General features: G+C 32.9%; 2 protein-coding genes across 2 annotated transcripts in view; one reads left to right on the top strand and one right to left on the bottom strand.

The window, feature by feature from the left end:
- Window positions 1–27,576, top strand: part of LOC119616426 (insulin receptor substrate 1) — a 244,219-nt gene that overhangs the window by 36,137 nt on the left and 180,506 nt on the right. The window lies entirely within an intron of this gene.
- LOC119616429 lies at window positions 7,897–9,642 on the bottom strand. Its single transcript, XM_037972763.1, has 2 exons — window positions 8,776–9,642; window positions 7,897–8,229 (listed from the first exon to the last, which is right to left on the bottom strand). The coding sequence occupies exons 1-2, from the start codon at window positions 9,640–9,642 to the stop codon at window positions 7,897–7,899; spliced, it is 1,200 nt and encodes a 399-aa protein (XP_037828691.1).

The raw sequence follows: 27,576 nt of genomic DNA, 5'->3' as shown, positions 1-27,576 counted from the left end.
GACCACTATTGGCTGTTTTGGTGCACACGGAATATTTTAAAATAAAAAAATTTTCCTCATTTTCGTCAGATTTGTGAATTTGTCAAAGTTTGTTACGTCACAGCATTCGATAGAAAAAATCAATACAGGGATCGATTCCTTAATCGATTGTCCATTTTGTTGCACAATTTATTGTTTTCAATTTATTCCAACATTTAAAAAATTTTATAAATACAGCATTGGCCTTTGTTATGGTTTTAACACGTGCATTCAGAAAAAGTACCTTTTTTGCAACTCAGAAAAAAAGTTTGCCAAAAGTGAAAAAAGTTTGTTAAAAAGTTTGTTTTCTTAATAGGTATTGCCAAAAATCCTCCTGTTTGTTTTCTTCTTGTAGGTGCGCAAGGATATATTAAATAGGGATTAAAATTAATTCACAATAAATTATTGGCAGTAAAATTAATTCCCTTTTTCGACAATAGACACTTGTTGTTTTCTTTTGTTTTTTTCTTTATAACACACACGTATATACATCCATATGTATGTATTTATGTATGTTTATGTACTTTTCCTTTTGATACAATCACTTTTATATCAATTTACTAACCTTTTAAAAAAAAAACAATCTTAAAAACTCTCCAAACAAAAGGGCACTTAAAATTCCTTGGCAAGGGGTCTTCCTTTCATATGCTGGAGGATGAACTTCTTCGTGTTTTATCCGCTTGATTAAGATCAAGATGTGTAGATTATCCTCGATTCGAAGCAACAATTTAATTAATCCGGTTCGAAGCGACCAATATTTCGGCGTCAATCCGATATGGTTCAGTGTAAATGCACAAAAAGAATAATACACAAATGATTATTAGTTTTATAAAAGGAGAAGTGCTCTTTAAGGCTTCTAAATGACGAGTGAAAACAACTACTTATTTCTAAGTATATGGAGGCAAACAAAGTTTATATACAGTTAGCGGTTTACTCGTTGAATTAATAATAGTTTTCCATCAAAGATGTAAACTAAAAGTAGTAAATCATTAGGATTTAAACTTAGAGAAAAAATACCGCAAATAATCGATTTGTACTTAAACAGATACTTTACAATAAACTATGATTTGTCCAATCTGAATGATTGGATGACAATAAACTGCCTACATATCAACCCAGATAAGACCAAAGCTCTAGTATTTAGACCGAGAAGAATCCGATTTAAATTATTAGTACTTTACGGAGTTGGAGTTATAATTGATGATAGGTTATCTTTTGGACCACATGTTGATAATATATGTTATAGGGTCTGTCTGACTTTACGTGGTTTATATCAACTGTTCCCAAATGGGGGTCCGCGGACCCCTAGTGGTCCGTAGCAAAATCCTAGGGGGTCCGCGAAGGCGAACGAAGAAAACATGAATAAACAATATTCTGCTTTTATATACATACCCTATTATGCAAAAAACAAATTTATTTTAGACGTTTAGTTAAAAAATATTTAAAATATCTCCATTTATTTTTGTATATATGTACTAAAATATACACTTTTTGTTCAATAATCCCAGATTTGTTGGTGACTTTTTGAATTTCATATTTTCAGTTGTTTATCAGGACGAAGCTACACATTTATTGTATAATTTTTTAAAGTAAAGTATTGCGTGATTTGAAATTTGTACATATGTCTTGTATATGTACTGAAATAAAGGTATTTATTTCACACGGATAATCTTAGCCTTACAATTAAATAAATAATACTGGTATCACTGGTAGGCAACATTTCATAACTCAATGATAAGCTTATCGCATATTTATGTTTGTTTATATTCTCGTTTGAATGGAAAAAATAATATATTTCCGAAACAGAGGTGACCCTTTGTTCGTCTTCAGTACGTTAATCCAGTTAATTTTAAATATAAATATTCCATTCCGACGTGATATACAGAATTTAACTTTATTATTAACATCAGGAAACAACAAAGCAGTGAAATAACCATAGGTATTTTAAAATTCAAATTTAACTTCCAAATTTGCAGTACTTTCACAAAGAGTTGAAGTCATATATTATGAGTATAACGCATTCCGCATTTTTCCCGAAAAATTAGGTTACATACTCAGCTCACCCTTCCGCAATTACAACAAATGTTAAAAATGTGAATCTTTAAGCACATGCCGACAATGCTTAAAAAAGAAAACTTTTCGCTACCTAGACGATATGATCGGGAAAGTTCTCACGATCATAAAATTAAACATCATATAAACATTTCAACAAAGAAGTCATCTATAAAACCATGCAATTGATTCTCAATGTACGGGAATATTTTATAGATATAACATCTCTACATTTTTTTGACCTAAGGATTTGTTGTTGTTGTAACAGTTCGACTGTGGCCGATAGTTCTTTCCTGAAATTAGAATAAGAGATACTTAATTATTTGAGTTTGTGTCTGTGGGTGGAAGGGGGAGCTGGAGAAACTGCGCCACCTCAGTCGGTCTTAACCATAGGTCTATGGGGTGCAAATTTGTAGACCTAGCAGGACAATTGAATAAATGCACCGTGTCATGAGGACTTTGATGGCAGGCTAGGCAACGATTTAAAGTGCCTGGAACGATACGTTCACGGTAGCAGTTGAGGAAACTGCACCAACCGGCTCTTAATTGTGCCAAGATGGTTCTAGAGTGCCTGGGTAATTGTCTCTCACAATCCGATATCGCAGGGGGGTGTTCATTTAGGACTCTGTTGCATCTATAGCCATTAATGGCCTCGGTGACCGCCATTTGATGCAACATTTCCCGGGCGCTTGCAATTGACAGTCTGTTGACGTCCGATGGTATGACGTCTTGGATGTCGCTGCGAAAGCGTCGGAAGTCCATCCGGATGTGCCTAGGAGGGGGATCCTCCATCAGAATCTGATGGTTGGGGTGACTAGGCAGATGGCATGCCAACAGGAACTGTCTAGTCAACAACACATTATGTTGTCTGACTGACAGTAACCTGGTCTCCTCATGCAAATGATCCATATTCGTCATCTTGACACAACCGGTTGCGATTCGAAGTGCATTATTCTGAGCCGTTTGTAAACCTCGCCATTGGGTATCACTGAGGAAAGAGGTCCACACTGGGGCAGCATAATTGAGAAGAGAGCGACCTATAGCTTTATACGTCGCTACAATCGTCTCTTTATCCATGCCCCAAGAGATAAGGATTTGTGGACTAGGACAGTTTTCGGATGAACTATTATTTAGAGCAATAAGATATTAAAATATGTATGGGGGTCCGCAAAATTAAATAAATTCCTTAAAGGGTCCGCGAAGTAAAAAACGGTAGGGACCGCTGGTTTATATCATCTAAATCTGTTTCTACCTTTACATGTTAAAAAGTCAGTTGCACATCCTTTACATATGTCACATGTTAATTATTGTATTGAGATTTATACACGTTGTAACATGACTAATAAAAAATAATTAAATTTATTGTGCATAAAATTATTAGATTTGTATATGAACTTAGAGTAAAAGCTCATGTTTCCTCACACTTGAAAAATTGTTTGAATCTTGACTTTGATGATTATCTTAAATTTCGCTTGTTAATATACCTATATAAAATCATTAAACTTCAAATATCCCAGCATATTGTACATAAAATATTATTTACATGATCTTTTACATTATCAGTAATGACCTTCAAGCTAAGAATTCTTGATCTGTTTCAATCCAATAATTTTGGCTGATAATTAGGGTACATTGTTTATCTTATTTTTATATTTTATATAAGTATGTATTTGTAGGGGTCGTTAGGAGGAATGGATGTTCTCATAGATAATAAGAATACTTGTAATATAATTTTTATTGGCCAAGTAGCTGAATGTATTACATTTGAATAAATCCTATATATATATATAAAACAGACTGTTTGTTTGTGTGTTTGTTTGTTACGCTTTCACGGCAAAACTTCTGAACCGATTTACATGTAATTTGGACCGCTAATAGGTCTAGCCCCAAAAGGAACAATAGGCTATATAAGATCTTGATCGGATGCCACGCCCCTTTTACGCCCACTTTTTGTAAAACTATTATTACACCAATTTTCCAATCACAATATGCAAAAACTACTAAACCTAAGTACTAAGTCTGAAAAACTATAGGCTATATATAAGAGTGATCCGATGCCACGCCCCTTTCTACGCCCACTTTTTATAAAATTATCCTTACCTATATATTATCCTATAATTATATGAAAGAGAATGTCTGTTTGTTACGCTTTCACGGACAAACTACTGAACTAGCAGGGTTTCAAAAACCTGCTAATTGCAGTCGCAAATTACTAAATATTTGACTAAATTTAGTACCATGCTTAAAAAATAGTAACTCGTTAAAATTTCCCCTTACAAGCTAACTGAAGTCCTCAACTGTGTCAACACATTGCTGCAATAACTTGCAAGTGGTTTTGTTTTTCTTCAGCAGCCACACACACAAGCAGCGGCCATGTTAAGTTTTTCAACTCAGCCGAACTGAACACAACGACTGAACAGTAAAAACAGTTTTGCGTGTGCTGCTTACGTATTGCTTAGTTCTTGGTTTCGTTTTCTTACTAAGGGACGTAAAAAAACTGATAGTTTGACTGGTTAGTACAAATCAAGCCGACTGAACAATTAAACTTGATGGGTTGTTTGTTCATTAAGACTTTGTTATTGTATGCAATTTGTTTTAGTATATTGTATGTTTTTGTGTTTAAATTTGACAAAAGTAAACAAAGTAGTTGATAATTAAGAAATTGTTAATTAATTTAAAATTTATAAAATTATAAATTACTATACTTATAAATTTAGATATTTTCTTTAAATAAAAATTGATTTAAATTTAAACATTTTGATGATTTTTTAGTGAGATTTTGTTATTGTATGTATATATGTATATTAGGGTGGGTCGAAAATAGGCTTTTCGCTCGGATCAACATCTAATAGTGAAATTATGTTGTATTTTAACGTGAAATGGAAGACTGTAAAATATTATTCAATTATTTTGAGGGTAAGAGCCCGCGCATCGCCGCCAAAGTTTGTAAATGCGTTTATATGGGAAAATGGCACTTTTTGGAGTTTTTTCACAAAATGATGCTTTAAGTATTAATTATTGCACCATTTTATAGCAAAATCGTAATGTCTACAAAATTGTCTTTCCAAAAAGATGGAAAAACTCAAAATTGGTTAAAAAAGTTTTGAGTTATTAAAATTTCCCCCGAGAATTTTGTGATTCTGAAGACATATAAAAGTAAATATAAGAAAATTTTTGTTAGTTTTGAAAAATTTTACAAAAAAATATTATGTTTATCTTTATAAGGTTCATAAATGTGCTAGTACGAATTTTTGTTCAAATTGGATAACGCTTACTCGGTTTAGTCTGTGGTCAAAAAAGGGCCATTATTTTAACAGCATATCCAAAACTCCATTTTCAAACTTTAAAAATTTTTGTTAAATGGATTATTAAAAATTAAAGTTTTCTATGCTGGATATTATAAAGGATATATATAAGAATTAAACACAGAAAGAATGAGCTTAATTCCTCTCATAGTTTTACCGTACCTGCGATGTGAATTTGAAGGATTTCGGGAAAAAGGCAATTTTTGCCAATAATTAAGTAAAAATTATATTATTACCAATTGTTGCTTAATTTTGATCAAGTAAATTGCGATTATTATTTCCGAGTCCATGGAAAGTTAGTTCTAATCAAATTTTCGAAACTAAAAATCATTAACCCTCTAAACACCGGGGTCAAAATCAAATTTTTGAATTTTATGTTCTTGAAGAAATAAGAGCATGATGTTGTTAATTTGTTGATGGATATTGATGAAACTTCTTAGAAGTTATTTTTACTACATTCAAATAATACGATAAACCAAATACTGGATATATATCCATTAAATCTTTAAGAAAATTAATTTTAGAAAATTCCTTTTTAAAAGTGTTTTTTGTAGTGCTTAAAAGAAGAAGTTTGATTCCTATATTTCTGGATATATTTTCGTGTAGTTTGTCAAAATGAATTCATAATTAAAATTAAATACACAATATTTTGCTATTTTTAATGAAGAATATTAAATATACAAAAACTTGATTTTGTCCCCAGTTTTTAGAGGGTTAATGATTTTTAATTTCGGAAATTTTATCAGAAATAACTTTTCATGGACTCGGAAATAATAATCGCAATTTAATTGATCAAAATTAAGCAACAATTGGTAATAATATAATTTTTACTTAATTATTGGCAAAAATTGCCTTTTTCCCGAAATCCTTCAAATTCACATCGCAGGTACGGTAAAACTATGAGAGGAATTAAGCTCATTCTTTCTGTGTTTAATTCTTATATATATCCTTTATAATATCCAGCATAGAAAACTTTAATTTTTAATAATCCATTTAACAAAATTTTTTAAAGTTTGAAAATGGAGACAATTTGGTAAGACAATTTTGTAGACATTACGATTTTGCTATAAAATGGTGCAATAATTAATACTTAAAGCCTCATTTTGTGAAAAACTGCAAAAAGTGCCATTTTTCCCATATAAACGCATTTACAAACTTTGGCGGCGATGCGCGGGCTCTTACCCTCAAAAAATTTGAATAATATTTTACTTCTTCCATTTGACGTTAAAATACAACATAATTTCACTATTAGACGTTGATCCGAGCGAAAAGCCTATTTTCGACCCACCCTAATATACATACATACATACATACAATAACAAAATGCTTGAATTTAAATCAATTTTTATTTAAAGAATGTATCTAAATTTATAAGTATAGTAATTTTTAATTTTATAAATTTTAAATTAATTAACAATTTCTATTAGCAATAATTATCAATTACTTTATTTACTTTTGTCAACTTTAAACACAAAAACATACAATGTACTAAAACAAATTGCATACAATAACAAAGTCTTACTGAACAAACAACCCATCAAGTTTTATTGTTCAGTCGGCTTGATTTGTACTAACCAGTCAAACTATCAGTTTTTTTTACGTCCCTTAGTAAGAAAACGAAACCAAGAACTAAGCAATACGTAAGCAGCACACGCAAATCTGTTTTTACTGTTCAGTCGTTGTGTTCAGTTCGGCTGAGTTGAAAAACTTAACATGGCCGCTGCTTGTGTGTTTGGCTGCTGAAGAAAACAAAACCACTTGCAAGTTATTGCAGCAGTGCGTTGACACAGTTGACTGACTTCAGTTAGCTTGTGAGGGAAAAATAAATACTTGAACTTTCTTCAGTTCAGTCGACATTTAAAAAAATAAAACTAAAAACTAAATATTAAACCCTGAAATTTAGAACACTAATAGTTCTATTCTAAAGTGATAATTTGACGTCACGATTCTTCTTATTCTCATTTTTTTTCTATATAATTGTCATACAAAATTTCCATTCGAGACTTACAGAAAACTACTGAACCGATTTACATGAAATTTGGTATACCAATAGGTCTGACCTCAGGATCTGGATTGGACGCCATGCCCCTTTTTACACCAACTTTTTGTAAAACAATTATTAAACCAAATTTACGTTCAGGCATACTAAACAAATTCCAACTCTTATTTTGGAGATTTGTTGCTTTTGTTTTTACTTTGTTAAGAAATTAACAAAGTTGTTCAATAACAGAATTGAACTATGCACACAAATAAAATAGAGAATTTTATTTCTACTTACGTGTTGGTTGGTGGGAATTGAAACACTTTTTTTTTTTTTTGTTTTATTTTTTTTTTTTCAAATAATTGGAGCACCGGGAGTGCGTTTTATTTTTTTGTTTTTGTTTTTAATTTATTTAAAAAACACCACTTTGACCGGGAGTCGTTCGGGATGGTTAATAATAAGCCGATCCTCTTCGGCGCCAAGCCCGGCTTCCTCGTAACACTTCCTAAAATATTGCCTTTAGGAAGTGTTTGGAGACCTTCAGTCAAGGTCGGTAAGGCCGTCGTCGAAGTCGATAAGATCGTCATGGAGATCGATCAAATCGTCTTCAACGAGGCGTGACCGGACTTCGACATGCCGGCCTCCTTGCACTGGTGCAATTGTCGACCCTGTGAGTTGGCTGAGGGCCGAAACGATTTGGTTGACCAGCCCCTGGGTTGAGGCTGGCGTTGCCGCAGGCTGAGGAACGGCTATGGTTTGTGGTTGATGTTGTTGGCGCTGTTGTTGTTGGCGTCGTTGTGGCTGCCGCTGAGATTGTTGCTGTAGTTGCCGTTGTTGTCGTTGGCGTTGTTGCTGCTGTAGTTGTTGTTGTTGCTGTTGAATAACCTGCTGCTGTTGTTGCAGACGTTGACGGAGGTCATCTAACCGCTGTTGAGCTCTCTGTTCACGCGAGCGGGTGGGCGTGACCTTTGGCTTTGCCTTGGCACCTGAGCAGCAGTCCTTGGGTGCAGCAATGTGTGGTGCAAATCGCAGCATATTTGGCACGCACCCATTGAGATACAGCTACCTATCAGATGAGTCCGCGAGAAGCAATTGGAGCAATACTTATGGGTTCTCACCACATAAAGTCGTTGCTCCAATGTCAACTTACGGAACATCTTGCAATATCTCAATGGGTGATATGCAAAACACACAACGCACAACTCTGGGTTTTGGGCTGGATCCATTCTGGAATGAGATTAAAATACAAAGAACAGAGGCAGATTAAGGTCGAAAAAAATAGCTTTGGACACATAGACACGACATTGTATGGACAAGAACAAACTAATCTACAGACTTTTCACATAACGGGAGCATGCATAATTTTACTATTGGTCGGGTCACGACGCCACTAGATGTTCTAACATCAGCGACTCTTACGCGCTTATCCCGACCAACGTGTACGGCTTCTATTCTGCCTAACCTCCAGTCGCATGGAGGAAGAAGCTCATCCTTGATGATAACGAAATCACCAGTCTGTAGATCCCGTCGTGGATTCTGCCATTTGTACCTCTTGTGTAGCTCCAGAAGGTACTCATTTTTCCATCGTTGACCAAATTTATGATGGAGTGCTTTCAGTCGTTCCCAGCGATTCAATAACGACAAATTGTCAGGCGGTATTTCTGGCGCGAATACCAAAGGTGCACCGCGCAGAAAATGACTAGGAGTAAGGGCCTGCAGGTCATCTGGGTCTTCTGACATCGGTGATATTGGTCGTGAATTTAGAACACTTTCTATTCGCGCAAGCAGAGTAGAGAACTCTTCAAAATTAAATTTATGTGCACCTGCAATTTTCCTGAAGTGGATTTTGAAGCTTTTAACGCCAGCTTCCCATAAACCTCCCATATGCGGGGCGCTAGGTGGAATGAACTTCCACTCAAGTCCATTAATTGCATATTTATCGGTTATATCCTTGGAGGATTGTTTAAGAAATAACGAATACTCCTTTAGCAATGACTTACTAGCGCCTATGAAATTTGTACCATTGTCCGACATAACTGATTTTGGCAATCCTCGCCTAGCTATAAATCGTGCAAAAGCAGCTAGAAATGCTTCTGATGTTAAACTAGAGCAAGCTTCTAAATGAATGGCTCTTGTAGCAAAACATACAAAGATACATGCGTAACCTTTCATATATGGTGAATTTCGCAAATTGCCAGACTTGATCTGAAATGGACCAGCAAAGTCGACACCCGTATGTGAGAACGGTAATGAGAGAGTGGATCTCTCTTTTGGCAGTGCAGCCATTATTTGCTATTTCACATGTTGTTTGTAACGAACACAGGTTAGACAATGATGAACGCATTTCTTGACTGTTCTTTTTAAACCAGGAATATAGAACTGGCTTCTTACTGCGCTCATCATAAGGGTTATGTCAGCATGGACTAGAGTTTTGTGGACAAACTCCAGAAAAATTTTTCAAAATTGAGAAGAGTTAGGGATAATTATGGGAAATCGCTCATCGTACGTAAGCGAGGCATTAGCTAATCTACCATTAACCCGCATAAGACCTTGAGCGTCGAGAAATGGATTTAGAGTAAGCAGAGAGCTTCTCTTTGAAATATGCTTAGAATCCGAAAGATTCTTTAAATCGTCAGAATAATGAAACTTCTGCGTTAGTCTAATATATACAATTTTTGCGTTATTAATCTCTTCGTGAGAGAGCGTTAAGCTTTCAAACTTAGTTTTCTCTAATCTTTTATTAGTAGAACGTATGAACCTATAAATATATGCTATTACGGCGAGGGCTCGCCGATATGAAGAAAAACTTTGTAATATATTGAGTTCATCTGGAACGGAACAGTGAACTTCAACTTTCCTTTGCTCCATAAGAGCTATGGCAGGTGGGTTAGATTTAGGCAAATTGTCTTGGGAGTCAAGTAGCCACATTGGTCCATACCACCATAAAGAATTTTCTTTAAAATCTTGTGGTTTACAACCTCGTGTTCCAAGATCTGCTGGATTTTCATGGGTTAAAACGTGGTTCCACTTAGCATTACCAACATTTTCAATGATTTGAGATGTTCTATTGGCAACATATGTTTTCCGAACTGATGGATGTTTTTGTAACCATGCTAATACTATAGTGGAATCTGACCACAGGAAAAGTTGAGCACTTTTAAATGAATTGTTAGTTAGAGTTTGTTTAATTAGTTTCGAGAGCAGTAATGCCCCACATAACTCCAACCGAGGAAGACTTACACGTTGCAACGGCGCAACTTTGCTTTTCGATACTAGCAGATTATAATGTCTGCCAGACAAATCTTCCACTCGAATATATATTGTTGCACAATAGGCCTGTTCAGATGCATCACAGAAACCATGGATCCGGATTTTGCTATCTGGATGGAAATGGATCCATCTGGGGATTTGAATGGATCTTAAGTGTGTAAAATCTTCTTAGAAAATGTTCCACCTTGAAAGAGTCTGAGGTTTCACATCTTCATCCCATCCAACCCCATCTTGCCACAATTCCTGTAGTAGGATCTTTGCTTGAACAATAATGGGCGTTAGCCACCTTGCGGGGTCAAACAATTTAGCGACCGAGGACAAAATTGTTCTTTTTGTTACTTTTGATGCGAAATCGGGAATTTCGCATCCACTGAATACCTAACGTTTTCGTAGAGCTCGAATCGTAAACTTTTAAGAAATCTGCACTTAAAATATCTTCAGTTGGAATATTTTCTAATAATTTGCTATTATTTGCCGTAATTTTTTTAAGTGGAAATCCAGCTGATTTTAAAGAATTTATTAATTGACTTTGCGCTTCTAGGGCTGAAGCCAAAGTATGTCCACTAGCTAAAATATCATCGACATATGTTTCATGTCTTAATATGTGAGATGACAAAGGAGACTGTCTCTCTACATCTGTTGCTAACTGCAGCAACGTTCGTATAGCTAAATACGGTGCACAATTCACTCCGAAAGTGACTGTTAACAGCTCGTAATCTTCAATATTGCTTGAATTTTTTGTTCTATACAAAATTCTCTGAAACGGACAATCTGCTTCCGTTACTAATATTTGGCGATACATTTTTTCGATATCTCCATTGAAAACGTATCTATATATACGCCAATTTAAAATAACTGACATTAAGTCAGATTGCAACGTTGGACCAATATGCAATACATCATTCAAATGAAAATGAGCTTTTCGTTTTGCGAGAACCATTAAAGACTACTCTAACTTTTGTAGAAGTGCTTTCCGGTCTAAATACAGCATGATGTGGTAAATAATATGAAAAATACTTTCCATCTTTACAAATTTCGGAAGAATTTGTTTTCCTCATATGACCCAATGTTATATATTCTTCTAAAACATCATTATAAATCTGTTGAAGATCTATTTGTTTTTGTAATTTTGCCTCTAGATGAATATATTGACTTTTTGCTGCGAATCTGGAAGATTGCAAATACAAGTTTTCTGGAAATTCTTGTTTAAAAGGAAGTTTTACAACATATCTACCATCACTTCTGCGATATGTTGTCTTTTTATAAAGTTCTTCACAGTAGAGATCTGTTTCTGATAGAACTTTCGATTTTGGAATTTCTTCTGTTTCCCAAAATAGTTTAAGCATTGAGGTTATTTTATCATTTTCTTCCTTATTTTGAATATTAGCAGTTAGAGAAACGCTATGTAATTTCATTGGGCCATAAATATACCATCCATAGATGGAATTTTGAGCAAGGAGATTGCCTAAGATATTCTTTTGTATTCCATCTTGAATTATATATGGAATTATATCACTACCGATTAGCATGTCTATTTGTGAAGATACCAAGAAATTAGGATCGGCTAATCTTAGATGTTTTATTCCCGAGAGATCAGCGTTTGAAATCGTAAAGCTTGGCATAAATTTGGTTAAATTTGGAACTATTATAACTTGGGTACTGAGTGAGAACTCGTGGTTTTTTCTACACAAAGTTATGGTAGATATTTTACTTGAATTTGCTACCACTGTACCCCCTAATCCACAAATTTCAAAATTTGCACTTTGAGTTATTAAACCAAGCCTTTTTGATATTTTTTTAGTTAAAAATGATCGTTTTGATCCCGAATCTATTAGAGCTCTAACTGTAAATACTTCTCCTAAATGTAAACTTTCTACATTTATGTCATCATCATTGACAGAAAAGTTTGTTTGTGTGTTTGTCTTGTGTACTGTAGACATTGAGCTACATGGTGGTTGGCGGTTTATTGTGTCCTCCGGTTGCTGAGAGGGATCAGCATAAAACGTATTGGACGTTTTGTTTTTATTTGCTTTATTCTTCTTATTATTGGAATAATTATCCAAATGAAGTAAGCTGTGGTGCTTGTTCTTACACTGGACACATGTAAAAACGCTTTGACAATTTGTATTTGTGTGAGCTGAAGACAAACAATTACTACAAATTTTGTTCTTTTCTACATAGTCAATTCTCTGTTTTACTGAAAAGTTTTGAAATTTATGACAATTTCGAATGATATGTGTTTTATTACATAATTTGCAAAGCATATCATCATTCTTCGATTGAGCTTCTTTGTTCGGGTTTTCATATCTAGCTTTATTCTGCTGTGAAGAGATATTATAATTTCTACCCTGATTATGATATGGAACATAAGCTGGGTTTTGACTTCTGAATGTAGATATTCTTTCCATTACCTGATGTCTATTTATTAAAAATTCTTCCATTTCTGCCCAGGAAGGTAAACGAGTTGGAGAACTCAACGATTGCTCCCAAAGAGCTAATGTTTCATCAGGTAAATTTGTGGAACACAAATATATTAGGATTGGATCCCATTGATCGGTTCGTATACCATGAGCCTTTAAAATTGATAAACAATCGCTAATGGTAGTTTGAATCCTGTTAATAGATTCGCAATTTTCAGCCTTTGCTGCTGGTATATTAAATAGAATCTTCAACTGATTATCTACTAAAATGCGCTTGTTCTCATATCGCGCCCTTAACGCGTCCCACGCCAGTAAATAATTCTGATCTGAAAGTGGATATTTAGCTACAATACTACCTGCTTCGCCCTTTGTTTTATTCCTTAGATGATATAACTTTTGAGCCTGTGTCAATCGAGGGTGATTACCATAAATGGCGGTAAACATATCGCGGAATGATGGCCATTCCTCATAACCCCCATAAAATTCCTGAGTATCACAAGGAGGAACCTTTATACAAATCTCCGAATCATTAAATGTGGCATTAATGGGATACATATTCGAAGTATTGAACAAAGTAGAGTTAGTCGGTTGATCGGGCCTTAGACCTTGATTACTAGAAGCTCTGTGCATCTTCAATTGGTCCATCATATTAGCCTTGGTACGTTGATATTCGTCCTTAACCGATCCAAATCTTACTTTTGCCGTGCATTTTTCGCTCTCAGGAATAATATTCTCATTAGTTAAAATTAAATCCTCAGGCTTTTCGAACTGATTGCCAGTCCTCTTCAAGGGACTGCAATTTCGTCTCGAGAAGTGACTCGGTTAAATTTTCCAATGGAGTTATATCAAACTTGGAACAAGATCCACCTAAATTATCGCATTCTAAAGCGAACTTAGCACATAATGTGGAGCCCATTATTGAAAAAGTTCAAATAAATTGTTTAAAATGGAAAATTAAAAAGCCAAATGAGGAAAACTAATATCGAAAAAGCCAAATCAATGAAAAGAACAACTAACAAGTAGAACAGTAAGTGATCTGCACTAATATTATCTAATTTGACCGTAGGTTGAAAAATATTGAGAAAATAAATCCGTATACAAGTCCTATAATGTACCTAATATACCGAATCTAATTGCGTAGAGTGACCGCTAAATCGCGAAAAAATATTTCTAAAAAGTTAAATAAAAAATCTTTTAATTGAAAAAATATTACAAAATAGTTCCGTTTACAGGTCCTATATTGTACCTAATATGCCGGATCTAACAGCGTAGGGTGACCGCTAATTCGCGAAAATATTTTTCCAAAAAGATTTTACTCGAAATTTAATTAAAAATTTAAGTCGATGTTATAATTAGTATTGAACTAATCAGACCGACTCACAATGTGTAGGGAACACACAAATTACAACAAACACAATAATGTATATATGTAATGTATGTTTGTATATATGTTTATTTTGTCTCTTTGTTTTTTACTTTCTTTTGTTATAGCTACGGTATAGCGTATAAAAAAAGAGAATATATTTTGTTATTTTAAGAGATAAAATAAACAAAAAACCACCACCAAATTTTCTTTAATATTTTTAAATAATAATATTGTAAATCTTAGTAAGTATGTATGTGCAATATTCAACAATGTTTTGATGGAAACAAAACAATAACAATCACTAGTTCTTGCACTAAATAGAATGAACTTTATATATAAAAAATAATTATGTATGTGAAGAATGGGAATTCTTGCGACTATACTTATTATTTTTTATATAAATTTTCAATTAATTTAGCACTTTCACTGTGGTTCAAAAAGGACCATAAACAAATTCCAACTCTTATTTTGGAGATTTGTTGCTTTTGTTTTTACTTTGTTAAGAAATTAACAAAGTTGTTCAATAACAGAATTGAACTATGCACACAAATAAAATAGAGAATTTTATTTCTACTTACGTGTTGGTTGGTGGGAATTGAAACACTTTTTTTTTTTCAAATAATTGGAGCACCGGGAGTGCGTTTTATTTTTGTTTGTTTTTGTTTTTAATTTATTTAAAAAACACCACTTTGACCGGGAGTCGTTCGGGATGGTTAATAATAAGCCGATCCTCTTCGGCGCCAAGCCCGGCTTCCTCGTAACACTTCCTAAAATATTGCCTTTAGGAAGTGTTTGGAGACCTTCAGTCAAGGTCGGTAAGGCCGTCGTCGAAGTCGATAAGATCGTCATGGAGATCGATCAAATCGTCTTCAACGAGGCCTGACCGGACTTCGACACATACAAAAAACTACTGATCCGATTTTCATAAAAACTATTATAATGAATGTTCTGGAATGAACAGTACGACACATTACATCTTCAAAACGTATAATATGTATTTAATAATAAATATATATGAGACTCTTTTTACTCTTTCACTACATAACTACTAAACCGATTTACATAAAATTCGGCATATTAATAGGTATAACCTCAGAAGTTAGAAAAGACTCTATATTATATTGATTGGATGCTACGCATATTTTTATGTTCACTTTTAGAATACCACCTATAACACCAAATTTCTAGGCTAAATATAAAAAATATGAACCGATTTTCAAGAAATTTGGCAACATACAGTGTATTTTTGGAATCAACTTTTTGATCTGGATTTTATGCTTCATGAATATTTGCATGACAATAGTTCGTGGAAGGTTAGGTTAGTTTGAGGAAGAGAATATTTAATACATAAAATCCAAAAAAAATACACCTATACCACTAATTTCAGGGATGTTGTGATCTTAATGAAATGCAATGACTTTTTTCCGTCTACTTTTTGTTACATTTATAATGCTAAAGATCATGATATATATAAGAATTATTATTTAGTTCAATTTTTAATCAAAAATTTATTTTTATTTGAAAACTCTATAATGTTTAACTAACTTTACGATTACGTAAAATAAAAATCTGTAATCAATTTAATTTATTATCAAAAATCGATTTTCATCTAAAGCGTAAAATCGGTTGTAGATCCGTATATAATACTCCCATCACTTATATTTTCCACCGGAAAACTATTCTTATTTCAAAACCTGTAATCGGCTGTATATCCTCAAAAAATAACTATTTGAAAACAGAATCGGATGTATTTTACTACGATCGAGAAAATAGCATATGAACATTTTTTATCAAAATTATATTATTGTAGATCCATATATAAGACTCCAATCACTTATATTTTCCACCGGAAAACTATTTTTATTTCAAAATCTGTAATCTGCTGTGTATCAGAAAATAACTATATTAAATCAGAATCGGATGTAGTTTCCTACGATCCTAAAATAGGGTAAATGATATATTCATATTACATTTTCACAAAAATTCGAATTTAAATCGGCTGTGGGTCCTTATATAACACTTAAATTTATCTAGAAAATCATTCTTATCTCCCCTTAAAATTTATATTTATATAACTATTTAAAAATTTACTTTAAATAACTCTCAATTCGAGAAAACAATAAAGATGCGTAATCACTAATATTTAAATCGAGATAACAATAAAAATCTGTGATCAGTTAAACATACCATGAAAAAATTATCTTGATATAAATTCGGTTGCCATTTTTTAAATGCAGCTCAAATCTAAAAATCTAAAAAACCATGAAGATATGTATTTGACTACTCATTAGAGTGTCCCGAAAGACAGCACTTTTGCAAATCTTATATAAATAGGTAGACCTCTCAAATGATGCATATAAAGCATTGTTCATATAAAATTTGGATGAATTCATCATTCGATATCTTTTTATACTTTTAGAAAATTATCCACCAAAAATTCTGCACAACTTTTTCTGTATGTAGCGCCGTATTTATTGCAAGCTTTTCAAATTAAATAATGATTTTGAACATAGAAAAATAAATAGAACTGAAACTGAGAATAAGAAATATTACTCTCTCACATGTACAGGTTCTGTGTGAATTTAATACAATTGTATGAGTATTTTTATTTTTGTTTACATAAAATAACAAAAATATGAAAGTACAAAATGTATCCGAATACATCATACCCTACCACATTGCGAGTAAGTAGCAATAAGTTATTTAGTATTTTTTAATGTAGAAGTTATATTCAAGAGATTGATGTTTGCTTAATTAATGAATGTACTACTCATTATAACAATATATAGTCGAAATTTCGTATATATAAAATTTGCTGAGTCGAATTTTATAAATACCCTCTTCTTGTATAGCATGTACCGCTTACAAAAAAGTTCAATAGGCTAATTTATGGGCGGATTACATGATTACATCGACGCAGGTGTTACAAACTTTAAGACGTAAACAAAATACCGTTCCCATTAGTGTGGTGTAGGGTGTATTTTGACTGCATTTGGGCTGCTTTGAAATTAACAATAATCGTTCATATCAAGCGTTAATTTTAGCATTAGCACAATTCCTTTGGCAAAATAGCCCCTGCTGCTGGAATAAACACTTATGTTACAGTTATGTTTTCCCATAAAATTATTGAAAACATTTTCAGAAAAAAAAAACAAATTTTTCAATCGTTTTTATTTTTTAATATTATTTTCAAGTGTCAATATTGACTCAACCCAGCAACCACAAAGAGTTTATTTAAAATTAAAAATAATTTTTAATGAAGATCTTTCTTACATTGGTCAACTGATATTGAATAAAAATGGCTAATTCAAACCATTATTTCATAAAATATCGAAATATAATATCAAACAAAAATATAAAAACTTTTAGACGAAAGAGTTTGTGTTTGTTGGGTTACATATTTTTCAACTAATACATTCTCACGACTTAGGTTTTTGACAGCAGACTTAGGTTTTGTTATACTCAGTTTCAGTTCTATGTATACCTTTTCTATGATTTTGAATAACTCCAGCACACATTTTCCTTTTACCATTAACAAATTCCGAATTTTTTTTAATTGGAGGAAGATTTGGATATTTTAATAAGTAAAATTATTTGGGTATGTTTTTTGTATATCTAACGATATTTGACCTTTAAACCTTTATTTCATCGGATTTAATAAGTGGTGTCTAAATCCAGCCAAAACTTAAGTGTGGATGCATAAAAGCTAATGAATAACAATAATATTTTTAAACATACTTTTGTATAAATGGATGTATTTGAGAAACAATGATGAGACAAAAACGGTGGTTTTACTCTTTAATGAACAACTCAAAATTGTTTGTCAAATTAAAAGTTGTTTTGTTTTCTCTGTCAAAATTCAAGGACTCTTCATATTTTCCTAGGACAGTAATTTTGTTCTTTTTTAAGAATTTTGAAATCTTGCAATGAGCCCAAATTTTTCATGATTTTGTCCAGAATTTTGCATAATCGTTTCAGAGTTTCTTCAATTGCATGTAATTTTTCAAATAGCAAGAAAATCGCTTGAAATTTTGTATGGTTAATGGTACGTATTTTTGTAGTTAATAAAATGCCCCGAAGCCTTTTGCCACTTTACACCAGGGGCACTACAATTCAAAGTAAAGTGTGACCAAATTTAAACTGAACAGTTCGTAAAATCTACTGCACGTGGTAAAATTAAAACAACTATTTTGAAAGTGTCCTTAGTTCCCTACCAGTGATTGAAAATGCTGATTTCAGTATAATTTCTCGAAAAAAGTTTCTTAGATTTGTCTACAAATTAGTAAAAATTTCCTAATTTAAGCTCATTATCAATTTGTAAATTTTTAAAGGACTTTTTGGTCCAGAAACTGACTTTAAGTATTAAACAAAATGCGAAAAAATATAATAACTATTTTATCGTTATAAGCTAAATTTTGACATCTATTTAAAAAAAGTATAGTCATTGCAGATAGAAAAATATTCTTTTTAATTTTCGAAGAAACCCGGGCAACGCCGGGTTCACGCAGCTAGTAAATAATATAAATAAAAACTGTGAAGTTTATGAGATATTTTTTCAATACTATCAATAAAGGTTGGATAAGCTTATTTAGTACTGCAGAAATGTATTTCTATGTTGAAAGTTATATTTGAGAATAAAAATTTTTTAAATATTTTTTCATATGTACAATATTTCAAAAACCTACTTATACAAAATTTACAAAATTCAATTAATATTTAACTAAAGGCTCAAATCGTCACCTGAAACGCAAACGGACCTAACTAACCAAAAATTCAAAATCGATTCAAAAATTCAAAATGTATTGCATCAAAACAAATGTCCACAGCAAAAATTTAACTCTTCCGACCAAAAGGCCATATCTACAAAAACATTTAAATATTAAAGGTAAAAACTCCAATTTATCAATTTTTATATACGCCATTGTCTACTATCATAACAAACGATAGGTTTCACTATTAAACAATTTGTTTATTAACTACAAATAAATCGCGTTGATAGAAACAAACTTTTCGATTTAAAAAGTTTTTTGTTTCTCCTGTAAAATTTTAAAAATGTTAGATAGGGCCGTTTGCGTTTTAGGTGACGAAATAGACTACACAAGCGGCTTGACAAACATACCAATATTTTACGTTTATGCAAGCCTGTTGTGTAGTGTATGAGTGTGTTTCGTGTTTGTACAAATGCTTGCTGTTCGTTTGTACAAAAATTAAAAAAAATGTTTTTTACAGAAACGTATTGCATTTTTGTCAAACCGTTTGTATTGTTTATATTCATTAACCACAAAATTCCCATTTCTAAGAAAAATTGACATCTGTATCTTTGCAAGTCCACAAAAACGTGAACGTGTGTAGTGTGTGTGCGTATGAAAAAAGTATGTTTGATAAGCCGCTTGTGTAGTCTATTTGGGCCTTAAGTATATAAAAACAAGTTTGTATTAACAATATTCCAATACCATTCCTTAATACAACTTCAACAAATTTTGAAATTTTAATATAAGACTGAGGTTTCGTCAATATGTTTGCTTGCATTTCATCTGTAAGGCAATACAAATTATTTTATTTTTAAGATCTCGTACAAAATGATATTTGGTTTTGTTCTTTTGCTGAATTTTTCGGAATCAACTAACTTTATGCAACTTTGGTTATCTTCAAAAATTGTAGTAGGTTCGTGGAGTTAAATACCAAAATCTTCAACGAGTTTTCTTAACCATATCGTTTCTTGCGTTGTTTCAGATAGCGCTATATATTCGGTTCCTGTAGACGATATTGATACACACTGTTGTTTGTGACATTACCACTTTACACAACCACCATTATATTTAAAAACGTAACCGCTAAAGGATTTTCTGTCGATTCGGTTTTGTGCTCATTCAGCATCTACATAACCAACGCATCACATCTATTACCTCCGAGTTTTAATTTCAAACTTTTTGTTTCATTTAGGTATTTGATTATTAATCTTTTCAACTCTTTCCAATCTTCTTCAGCTGGTTGACTGACATGCTGACTATGGAATATGCTGAAATATCTGGACGGTTATTTACTAAAAGGAATATTAGACATCCAATTAGCTCATAATATTTTTCGTTGTTTTCCATTAATGTAAAATCTTTCCATTCTAATGCAATATAGTCGACATCCATTGTTATTTTCGAAACTTTGCTTTCTTGTAAACCAGCAGAAACAATTGAATAAACGTATTGACTTTGAATATTATAAAAACCTCGTTCAATTTTGACACCAAAATAAAAATGTACATCTCCAAGTTTTGTATGTTCAATGAATTCGTTAATAATTTGCATTTTTAATAAACTGTTTGAGTACCTCTAACAGTTTTGTGTTCCAGCATCGCTCTGCTTGTTTAAGGCCATACAAACTTTTTTGTAGTTTACATACCATTTTATCTTTGCTATTATTTGATACATCATATCCAACTGGTTGCCGCATGTATATTTCTTCATCAAGTTATCCGTTTAGAAACACCGTTTTTATGTAGTAGTGTTTGACGTTGTAATTTTTAGAACCATTCTCAATGTAGACTGTCTGATGACAGAAGCAAAAACTTCGTCATAATCCACAACGTACTTTTGGATAAAGCCCTGCGCAACCAATAGAGCTTTGTATTTTGAAATTTTACCATCTGGACCACATTTTATTTTGTAAATCCACTTGCATCCAATGGCTTTTCGTCCCTCGGGCAATGGTACAACCTTCCAAGTTTTCTCGTTTTCTAATGATTTCATTTCCTCACTCATAGCTTCTACCAATTTTCCCTTTTCGTCACATTTATGGCTTGTTTGTATGTACTGGGTTCAACGTTTTGTGTTAAATTTACGTACCTCTTTTGCAATACACCCAAATTCGAACGATTAGATCTTCTCAAATTAACTTGTGGGTCTGAAATAAGTTTTACATCATTAGATTCGCTAGTATTTGAAATTACTGTTAAATCGTTTGAATCACTGGAACCATTATCTTCATCTTCATATTGTACTGCAAACTCTTCATCAGCTGGAAAATAATCTTCATTATGAGAGGTTGAACTTTTGTGGTATTGAATTTGTGTGTCTGAATACTTCAACTTCTTCTGAATTCGATTGTACCATTTTGATTTTTCTTGAACTCGATTTATTATAATCTTCATATTCGATTCAAAAAACGTAATGCTTCTGAATATCCCACTAATATCAATACTTCAGTTTTCTAATCCAATTTTTTACGTTTTTGCGCTGGTATAAGTACATGTGCTTAAGAGCCAAAAACTTCAAATTGGTTTACATCAACCTTCTTATATATATATATATATATATATATATATATATATATATATATATATATATATATATATATATATATATATATATCTTTAGACCCACTTTAGACCCCGGATTTTGGATCTGGTGGTCATTGAACCCTCCAAATGATGCATTGGAAATTGGCCATTTTGAACACAGTACGTTCTTAAAAAACCGAAATTTAACTCCGATTTCTTAAGACTTACAACATAAACTTTAAAATTGGGATAATTCTATAAATTTCCTTTAATTTAATCAGGTTTTTCAAATCCTTCGATTTCCAAAGTATACAATAATGCTACCAATCATATCCTGATATACTCGAGACAATAACCATGTTATATGTATCGGACATTTTATTTGTTCTAGCAACAAATTAAGATGTATCCGTGTTCAAAATTGTTCAATTCGTATTCATACCACTAATTGTGCCTGATTTAATATAAAAATCTTACTATTTTGGACAATAACCAACTTCAGAACCGATATGTAGTGTAAGTTATTGACATGGTCACCATTTGACGATTATTGGTAGTATTTAGAAGTGTGTAATGGATGATTGGAACCAAAAAACTTGTTTTAATTAATGGATACTAGTTCAAATATTATTAATATCGCTTTTTAAGATATAAATTTTAGGAAATCGCCGTTAAATATCGAATATGAACGCTATACTATGTTAAAAACGGCAATGTTCCGCAATGGATTGCAATTATTGTAAAGAAACAATTAATTTAAAAGTTATAATATCGTCTTCCTCTGCATCATAATGAACAAACGAGGGATATTATTGAATACCGGATCCAAAACTCCGGGGGTTTAAATAGTCAGATGTTCTTAAATAGGAAAAAATGCTCCTATAAATAATATTCAGATCAATAACCAAAAATTTCAATTTTTCGGAAAAAAATTAATTTTTCCATATTGAAATTATCTGTATACTTACTTTTGTGACGTAAATTTTGCACCTATTTAACTACACCTTAAATGAGAACTCAAGTAACCAAAATAACCCAGAAAAAAGTAGTGAATAATAATTATCATAATTGTTTTTAATAAATAAATGTGTTACTTTTTTTATTTTTGAAAAAATAATATCCTTTTTTAAATAAAACCAATTGTCAGTATTTCTGTATACTTATTTTTGAGATTAACTATATATATATATATATATATATATATATATATAGTGATGTTCCGCAAAATAGAGCCACCTCCTCTTTCGAAGTTTCTTTTTACTTAAAATCCCTCCAATGAAGAATTGAGTTGGAAAAACTAACTGAAATTTTGTATTGATCAGTTATGAATATAATACCATTATTTTTGCAAAAAATTTTAATGACATTTTAAAATAAAAAACAAAAAAAAAAATTAAAACTAAAGTTAAATATTATACCCAAAAAATGCTTAAAAACAGAGTCTATTGTAATGTCGAATATATTCGACAAAACCACGGAAAGGGTTAAAGTACAAAAGAAAAATTTATTAAATTCCATCCCTTATAGCGTCTTCCCTGAGAAACAACTTAAAATCCTTTTTCAAGTTTTGGACAGTACTTCATCCTAGCTTCCACCCTATGTGCCAGAATCCCGTTCAGGTCTGTCGTAGATGACCCAAAATACGTTTAGAACCTAAAGAGCAAAAAATTTAGAAATAAATTCTATGTCCTTACAGTCCGCCCTGAGAAATAACTTAAAATCCCCTTTCTAGATATGGAGACTACTCCCTCGTAGCTTCCATCTTATGTGTTAGAATCCCGTTCAGGTCTGTCCTAGGCGGCCCACAACACTTTTAGAAATTAAACTTCAAAAAATTTAGAAATAATTTCCCCTACAGCGCCTGCCCTGGGAAACAACTTAAAATCCCCTCTCCAGATTTGGGAACCTCTCCCTACTAGCTTCAAACATATGTGTCAGAGTCCCATTCAGGTCTGTCCTAGGGGCCCGAAATACGTTTGGGATGGTTTATAACTTACACATTTCTAGTGAATTATGTTTAGTCATTTAACTAAAAAATTAGAAAAAAATTGAAATCAATTTATTTTCTTTTTAAAATGTATAAAAAATAAATTTTGTTTTTTTTTATTAAATTTTAACGTGTGGAATGTGTATAACGTATTTTAACAGCATGTGGAATGTAGTTAACAGAGGTGTGGAACGTATATATTCGACATATTTATCTTCACGCCGTCTATGGCAACACTAGTTATATCTAATACATCATCTCTGATTCTACTGACGAAGGTAGCTTTATTACCTAAGTTCAATGTGATCAAGTCTTTAGTATTAAAGAAATCCATGAGGGCTTGTCCCCTGCGATTGGTGTTTTTGCTACCCCTAGCTACATGGTGGGAATTGGCATCACAACCTATTACCATTTTCTTATTTTTTCTTTGTGCCTCTTCAACCAGTTTCATCAAATCCGACGTTGGTGGTAGTGTCGGATAATTATATTACCATTTTCTTATTTTTTCTTTGTGCCTCTTCAACCAGTTTCATCAAATCCGACGTTGGTGGTAGTGTCGGATAATTGAAGGGCAGGTAAACAGATGCAAGGTATATGTTGCCAGGACCTTGCTGCAGCACCGTTGCATCCGATCCTATTGAGAGGAGAACTCATAAGTTCTTGTGGCATAAGGCACATGTTCCCGGCGAGACCCTGTATCAGCGTAAAAAAGTTGAAAATTTACGTGATTTAATGCAGAAACATTGTTGCGAATCGTCCAAGGTTCCTGGATTAAAGCTATATGTATTTTACCTTTGTTTATTTTAGCCATCAAAGCGTTGGTATCCGTCTCGCTCCGATGGAGGTTTATTTGGATAACCTCAATTATGGTCATCCATTGAACTGTCTTCCGGCGAGTTTGTGATCACCTCCTCGCTCTTTGGATTTGACTCCTCCGGGAAGCCTGAACTAGCTATTGATGCAGTGGGTACTATTAATGGCACTGCGGTGTCCTTATCAGGCCTAGGAATGGCAGTCTTTTTAAATGGCACCATCCCGATATTGGAAAGCTCCGCTGTTCTGTCTTCTGGCGAGGGAGTAATTACCTCACTTTTAGGATTTAATTCCTCATCGCTACCAGGCTAATGATGTTTTGGGCACCGTCTTAGGTATTTTTGTGTCCTTGTCGGGGCCAGTTGTGACAGCCCTTTCAATCGGTTTCTTCCCAATATTAGAAAGGGCAGCTGCACTTTTTTCTGGCGAGTTAGTGGTAATCTCCTCGCTTTTAGGATTTGACTCCTTAACGTTACCAGTAGTGGCTAATGATGCTGTGGGCACCGTCTTAGGAATTTTAGTGTCCTTGTCAGGGCTTGTTGTAACAGCCCTTCCAATCGGCACCTTCCCAATTTTGAATATGACAGCTTTAGCTCTCTATTGGTTGTTTACCCTTTGAAGCGATTACGTGGTCCACTATCCCATTGTTGACCAGATCTTCTACCTTATTCTGCTGGTCTATTGGAATTTTAACTGTTTGATTATCGGCATCGTATACTGCAGAGCAGAGATCGTCCCGGTATCTTCTCTTGGCAACTTTAGCGTAAGATGGCGGCTCTTTTCCTTTTCCACCGTCTAGTTTCTCCTTACTCGTTTTTCGGGACTTTTTTTGGGATACCCTTTCCTTTGTGGTTGATTTCGCCGACGTGTTCGTCTTCGGAATATCTGGCTTGGCGTTGTCACCCTTACTCGCAGGATTCTTGATGTTCCTGGTATGGCTTGGCTACGACTGTATATTAGAAGACGGGGAGCTCTTTTTCTTTTTTAGGTTTATTCTCAGTTGTCAACTCCTCGAGAGATCTGATCCTCTTTGCCTCAGATATTGAGAGAGAATACGATTTTTCATTTGGAGTGTCATGATATTGAATCACTATGATTTCCTGAAGCATCTTCTTCAACTTCCTCCTCTGTGCTCCAGAAAGCCGTTTTTTAGTAATAGGTAGTTTAGCTATGCTATCACTCACCTCTTTCACAATCTGGTCTTTTTCATCCTTTTTGGGATTCGCTATGATGGTTTTGTTATTATTATCATCTGAGGATTCAGAGTCGGAACCCTCACCTATGTTTAAAAGCTGAGATTGCTTAGAACTCTCTCCGAGTACATCTTTAACTTACCCACGTCCGTAGTAGTCTTTTGCTCACAATCACAGGATGACGATGACACATGACTCGCTAGCAGATCAACATTTGCCGCCGGTACTGGGTTATTTAGGCCCTGCACCGTAACTATTATATTACTATTTTTATTTTCCATATTTGTCTTTTTCCAGTTTTTGGTCCGCGGGGAATACAAGATTCCCAGGTGGTGGACAGTCTGCCCTCCCTTTGCTTAAGTGAAACTATAGCTGGGAAAGACAAATTGTCCATCACCGCCTCTATCCGCCACCCGGGGACGCGCTCGGTAGGAAAAACTGGAAAAAACTCCCCCGAGATTTAGAAATTAACGTAATGAAAGTTTTTAATGAATTTTCGACATAAAAAAATACTGAACATCTGAAGGACATGTTTGAATGTTAAAATGGTTGTAATGTTCCGTCATTTACCTATTCGATGGCTTTCTCCAGCCCAGCAGTGGAACAATTAAAAAAAAATTATCCAGCCATTCTAAATTTTCGTCGCAGGCATGCTAATTTTTCGAAAATAAATGCCCCTATTATGGTTTACAACTCAACTCTTCTTTAGTTGAAATTTTGCTCTTTGGTATTATCGATAACAACTTAAAATTTAAAGTTGAAATTTATTACAACTTTTTTGAAAAAAATTACAACTTATCAAAAGCAGTTGTAACAAATTACAACTCAAATGTTTAGAATAAATTTTTAATATAAAACAAAGTAAAGTTTTTTTTTAAACATTTTTTTTAAATTTATTAATCACTGATTTCAAGCGAATTTACAATAAAAAGATGTTCAATACATTTGTCATTTACGAAAAACAGAAATTCATAACTTTTCACTTAATTTTATGACAAAAAAGCACTTTTTAGGTTGGCAACATCAACACAATTGCAACTGAAATTGGTTGTAGTTCATAATACCAAATATAAGTTGAGTTGTTCTAAAGTTGAGTTGTTTCAATTTCAACTCAACTGAGTTGAGTTGTAAACCATAATAGGGGCAAAAGTATCTGAGGAAGTTGTAAGAAAGTTATAGACTTGTAATAATTGATATGTTTTAAATAATAAAAGGGTTGATTAACAAATTTGAATAACAGAATAAAAATTTTATGAGTTCTTAGACAAATGTTTTTCTAGCATTCGTAAAAATCGGCAATAAATTTGTCTTTTAAGAAAGCGCGTAGAAGAGTTTTAATATAACTAATTTTATATCGGTATAATAATGCTTCCATTTAGAAAATAATAAGTCTGAAAAACTTCAACGCTCTATAACACAGCATCTCCAAATTTGAAATTTTCTACAAATTCGAATAGCAGCACAAATTTAATAAAATACGTAGTTTTAATCGTTTATTTAGTGTCGACGATCCATTCTGGAACAAAACATTAGGCTCCATTGGCTGTTTTTGGTGTTTTTTGAGTATTTAAGATAAACTATTCCCTTTTAACATAACGTAGCCCACAAGCTACAAACAAATTTAACTGATCAGATCTCAAAATTTAAAACAAGAAGAAAGTTTTTTTGGACTTGATAGAAAGAATATAATGTATACAACAGTTTACATAAACCGATAAGTCACAATAACTGTTAATATAGAAATTTGATAGAGATAACCGGTATGTTGCCTGTGGTATATTATATGTTATATAGGGTTATATTTATAGGGGGTTAAATTTTCTACTAACGTTATGTCATTTCGCGTTCTAATTAATTTGTAACAATTTGTTACTGGATTTCGTTCGCGTAATTTACAA

Source organism: Lucilia sericata, unplaced genomic scaffold (genome assembly GCF_015586225.1).
Source record: "Lucilia sericata isolate MDLA Ls3-8-SP2 unplaced genomic scaffold, ASM1558622v1 Contig000071F_arrow, whole genome shotgun sequence".
In the NCBI taxonomy this organism is placed as follows: domain Eukaryota; kingdom Metazoa; phylum Arthropoda; class Insecta; order Diptera; family Calliphoridae; genus Lucilia; species Lucilia sericata.
This window is presented reverse-complemented; position numbering and strand designations above follow the sequence as displayed.

Excerpts from the sequence above, each read along its gene's own strand:
- LOC119616429 (XM_037972763.1), bottom strand. The coding sequence starts at position 9,642 with ATGGCTGCACTGCCAAAAGAGAGATCCACTCTCTCATTACCGTTCTCA. Across the intron at positions 8,230-8,775 it reads ACGTTGGTCGGGATAAGCGC|CAACAACAACAACTACAGCA; the intron begins GTAAGAGTCGCT and ends GTTATTCAACAG.